The sequence below is a fragment of the Lygodium microphyllum genome, chromosome 17 (assembly GCF_053477565.2).
Source record: "Lygodium microphyllum isolate KBCC chromosome 17, Lygodium_microphyllum_v1.1.10, whole genome shotgun sequence".
NCBI classification, from domain to species: domain Eukaryota; kingdom Viridiplantae; phylum Streptophyta; class Polypodiopsida; order Schizaeales; family Lygodiaceae; genus Lygodium; species Lygodium microphyllum.
In genome coordinates this window covers 99,585,380-99,590,187 of record NC_141151.1, presented here as the reverse complement: position 1 = coordinate 99,590,187, position 4,808 = coordinate 99,585,380, and the positions used below count along the sequence as shown (strand labels likewise).

Genomic DNA, 4,808 nt, shown 5'->3' with positions numbered 1-4,808 from the left:
ACACACACACACACTCTCTCTCTCTCTCTCTCTCTCTCTCTCTCTCTCTCTCTCTCTCTCTCTCTCTCTCTCTCTCTCTCTCTCTCTCTCTCTCTCTCTCTCTCTCTCTCTCTCTCTCTCTCTCTCTCTCTCTCTCCATAAACACAATGTAGAAAGGAAAAAGGAAGGGAATGAAGAAAGGGCTTATCTCAAGGATCCAATACATATGCATGCTCCTTTGAAGCTATCCTTTGTCGTCTTCTCCTTCTCCTTCATAGTTTTTTCCTTCTTCTTGTCTTTTGCGCACTTCTCTTCACTAAGCTCCTTCTTCAAGCTCTCCCTCTCTCCGTTTCTTTCACTCTCTTCCTCTCTTTCTTCTCTCACTTTCACTCACTCCTTTTTCCTTTAACCCTCCCTCCCTCCTCTCTCTCTCTCTCTCTCTCTCTCTCTCTCTCTCTCTCTCTCTCTCTCTCTCTCTCTCTCTCTCTCTCTCTCTATATATATATATATATATATATATATATATATATATATATATATATATATATATACAATCATAGCAAAAATGCTAGGATTGTTTTGACATCCCTGTAGTATAGGGTCACTATTATCATATTTATTGGCATGGGTAAAAGTGATGCCAATAGTGACGCTAAGAAAAAAGGCCACTAAATAATGTTGCTATGTTTTATTCCCTTGTAGTGCCTAATGGCCTAAAGGGTAGAATTTTCCTTTGGAGGGAATTAAGCGATTATAGTTTTTGAACTTATGTCCTATGGTTTATTAGAATATATTTGAAAATAATCAAATCCTTTATCAGACTCCAATCTCATGTTAATAGAGGAAGTAAATAGTTGGAATCTTGCCAAAAATGTTCAATCCTTGCTCAGTTTATGGGAGCCTTATGATTTAATGGTTTTGTTCAAGGGAGATTAGTAAAAGGATCAGGTGAAAGCCTTATTTCATTGAGAAACAAATGGAGCATTACCTTCTTGGTTTCCATTTCAAACATAGATATCACTAATTGGTTGATTTCTTCGATATTTGGGAGGAAAGATTGAGGGAAATAAAAGGAGATAGGTGATTGTTCAATGGCATGACAATTTATAAACCGTCTACTTCTCATCTTGAAAACAAAATGATCAATGTCTAACTAGGTTTTGGCTTTGTGGATAACATGGCTTGGCGGTTTTTGCCTTATGATGGTCCTCGGCAACTACAAAGAAACTTTTGTGCAACATTATGTTTAAACCCCTTGTATATGTTTATGAGGGCAACGTTGATAACGTCATTGTAAGAAATGCTCTTTACATTGGAAGTTTGTGGATGTACACTTTTATATCTTAGAATTGAAACCAGATCCTTGGTAGAAACTTGTGTATGAATGCATCATCTATGTATATGTAGAATATGAAGAAAACATAGAACTATATTTACAAGAACTTACGTGATAGGATTCATCCATGAAAAATTATTTTGCCAACCCATAGGAATTGATTTGAAACCTTTACCTAATGTGAGCAGCTGTTGGTGGGTCGTTGCTTCATCTAAGTGAGCTAGCTTGAACGCTATCCTTTGAAGCTAAAAACTCTTCACACGCTTGATGTGCTGGTGGATGCAAACTGGTCCCCTTACCTGTGTGATTAACTGGCTGAGGGGATGGACAATCTAATGTTGTCTGCCCTTGATTAACCTAATGCTGAGGGGATTAACCGGTTGAGGGGATTGACAATCTAATGCTGTCTGCCCTTGATTAACCTATTAGCCGACGTGGCCTTATAAAAATGCGTGCTTTGGGAAGGGTCATCCAGTTAATGACGCGTCCGACGAGCGTTTTGTACGCAAAAAGCGCGCCATGCAAGCGGGTATATAAAAGAACAAAAGACTGAACGTCGAAGAACGCATAGTTCTTGCCAGAGAAGGCGCACACGGTCTCTCTTTCATCTCTGATACACTCTCTGGAATCATTGGTACACCTCTCTCTCTCTCTCTCTCTCTCTCTCTCTCTCTCTCTCTCTCTCTCTCTCTCTCTCTCTCTCTCTCACACACACACACACACACAATTCTGTCCCTCCCTAACACGACCTAGTGCAGGTGGAATAGCTGCAAACCCTAATTAGGGCACAAGCTTGCAGTAATCTCAGTTTTATAATTATCATCAGCTGGGTCGCAAGTACAGGGCGAGCGTCTGCAGGCTACATTCCGAATAGCTGCGCCTATCATGGGGGTCAGCAATTACCTGATTGGCATCCTGAACTTCATCACTGCGCTGCTGTCGGTGCCCATAATAGGGGCGGGGATATGGCTGGCGAGGAAGGCGCACGAGACGGAGTGCGTGCGGCTGGTGCAGGGGCCGGTGATAGCGGTGGGGGTGTTGATACTGCTGGTGTCGCTGGCGGGGCTGTTGGGGGCGGGCTGCCGCAAGGCGTGGCTCCTGTGGCTGTACCTGGTGGCCATGGTCCTGCTCATCCTCCTGCTCTTCTGCTTCACGGTGTTTACGTTCGTGGTGACCAACAAGGGAGCCGGCGATGCCGTGTCCGGCAAGGGCTTCCGGGAGTACCACCTTGGCGAATACTCCACGTGGCTGCAACGCCACGTGGTCGACCGGGCCAGCCGCTGGGAGAAAATTAAGAGCTGCCTCGCCGACGCCCACATCTGCCAGAGCCTTGATACCAAGTATCCCACCCAGCAGGCCTTCGACAACGCTGTTCTTTCTCCTATCCAGGTGACCGATTCCCTCTCTCTCTCTCTATGTGTGTGTGTTCATATATATGCATATATGTATATATAAAGTCTCCCTTTGCTTTTCTTATAGTGTTCACCATCATGAGTTCTGATTGCGAGGCACCATATACTTAGCTATGTATGATGTTCGAGAGGCAGCCTACACTTTAGCTAGGTGCAATCAAGGCAAGGGTGCACCTAGGGTTCACCGTTGCCCTAATTGCACCTAGTGTGTGTGTGTGTATAAACTCTCCTTTGTTTTTCCCCATAGTATTCACCATCATCAGCTCCTCCCAATTCTTGAGCTTTTGATTGGGAAGCACCTTATACTTAGCTAGGTATGATGTTCGAGAGGTACTTTATACTTAACTAGGTGCAATCAAGGCAAAGGTGCACCTAGGAAAGGGATGCTCATAGCTAGGAATGCAGTCCCTCCTACCATCATGAGCTTTTGCTTGGGAGGCACCTTGTACTTAGCTAGGTATGATCTTTGAGAGGCACCCTATACTTAGCCAAGTGCAATCAAGACAAGGGTGCACCTAGCTAGATATGTGGTCCCTCCCTTCGGAAGCTTATGATGTTGTCATATTTCACAATATGGGAATAGTGAGAATTTGTCTAGTAAGAAGTTCCCTATAGTGTTCAACATCAAGAGCTTATAGTTGAGAGGCATAGTATATTTACATCGTGGGCTTCTACTTGGGAGGCATCGTATATTTTACACATGCGTTTGGGGTCGGGTGTGCATAACTAGATATACAATCCTTCCCTCATAAAAGCTCATGATGTCGTCATATTTGATAAAAGTTCTGGTGCAAGAGCCCCTTGTCTCAGATGGCAAAATGACAGAATCTCTCTCTCTCTCTCTCTCTCTCTCTCTCTCTCTGTGTCTCTGTACCACCATGATACATCCTTGACATTGCTTGGTTGTTTATTGTCGCAGTCCGGATGCTGTAAGCCGCCCAGCTCATGTGGGTACAGCTTCGTCAAGCCCACCAACTGGAGCAACGCAGTCACCAACGTCACCCCCATCAATGAGACGTTCCCGGATTCTGATTGTGCTGTGTGGAGCAACGACCCGTCCCAGCTCTGCTTCGAATGCGCCGCCTGCAAAGCAGGAGTGCTCCAAAGCGCGAAGAAGGACTGGCGCAAGGTCGCCATGGTCAACATCGTGATGCTCGTCTTCCTCATCGTCGTGTACTCCGTTGGTTGTTGCGCCATCCGTAACGTGAGACGGCGCAAGCATTACGGTTACGTTTGATATATCAACCAGGTCACAAGGCCTACTTATGGTTCTCCAAGAGTTCTCTCGGAATTTGTAAAGATCAGCCCAACTTATTTTTTTAACCATTAAAGGAGGGAGTTAACATTCTTTTCCCCCGAAAGTATTATTGGAAGCTACTCATCCATGCGATTAGTTATAGCACCCAAGGGAAGAACCCACTAATTGTTTTGGTTATAGTATTAAAACATGTAGATTGGTTTCTTTCTTTGGTCCCTTGTGGATCGGTTAAGATTTACTCCTTTATTTGGTCCTTTTTGGCTTGCCCTCATACCGTATTGAAAAGTTTGGGAGACACTTTTCTTTGGTGCAGAAACTTTGAAAATAGAAGTAAAATTTAATAGAATTATGTGTTAGAAGCAAAATTTAATAGAATTCTGTGTTAAAGTTAGTTGTGTATTGACACCTTTTTAAATCTCTCGGTTGACATCCTTTTTGTTCTCTCTTTTGATACTCCCGATTGACATCCTTTTACTTCTCTCTTTGCTAAATAACAATTTCAATTGTTTCTCCCAAACTCTTTTCAATCCCTCAAGGAACTCAATTTTGAGGACATAAATGCAAAGGATGCAGGGCACTCAGAGGTAACAATATGGAATAACTAAATTTCAATTCAAATTCATGGAAAAGTTGAGAACATGTGTAATAACTTCCCTAAACTTTTGGTGGCTACACCACATGTTGATGTAGTTAATGTGACATGTGGCACAAAGGCATGCATACATGCCTCTCTATAAGCAAACAATAGAGAGTACACTATATGAGCTCTAAGCAACAACCCTTGCCATGTCTAAACTACAAGTTAGCCTTGTGTGTGATAGAC

General features: G+C 43.4%; 1 protein-coding gene across 1 annotated transcript; it reads left to right on the top strand.

Moving 5' to 3' along the window:
* The first annotated feature begins 1,894 nt into the window (after positions 1–1,894).
* LOC148022187 (tetraspanin-8-like) lies at positions 1,895–4,255 on the top strand. Its single transcript, XM_087696711.1, has 3 exons — positions 1,895–1,949; positions 2,074–2,704; positions 3,647–4,255. Exons 2-3 carry the CDS (start codon positions 2,201–2,203, stop codon positions 3,962–3,964), a joined length of 822 nt encoding a protein of 273 aa, XP_087552837.1. The 5' UTR covers positions 1,895–1,949; positions 2,074–2,200; the 3' UTR covers positions 3,965–4,255.
* The last annotated feature ends 553 nt before the right edge of the window (positions 4,256–4,808 follow it).

Bases quoted from the DNA above. Each gene is read 5' to 3' on its own strand.
- LOC148022187 (XM_087696711.1), top strand. From the start codon at position 2,201: ATGGGGGTCAGCAATTACCTGATTGGCATCCTGAACTTCATCACTGCG. The intron at 2,705-3,646 runs GTGACCGATTCC...TTATTGTCGCAG, and splicing joins CTGTTCTTTCTCCTATCCAG to TCCGGATGCTGTAAGCCGCC.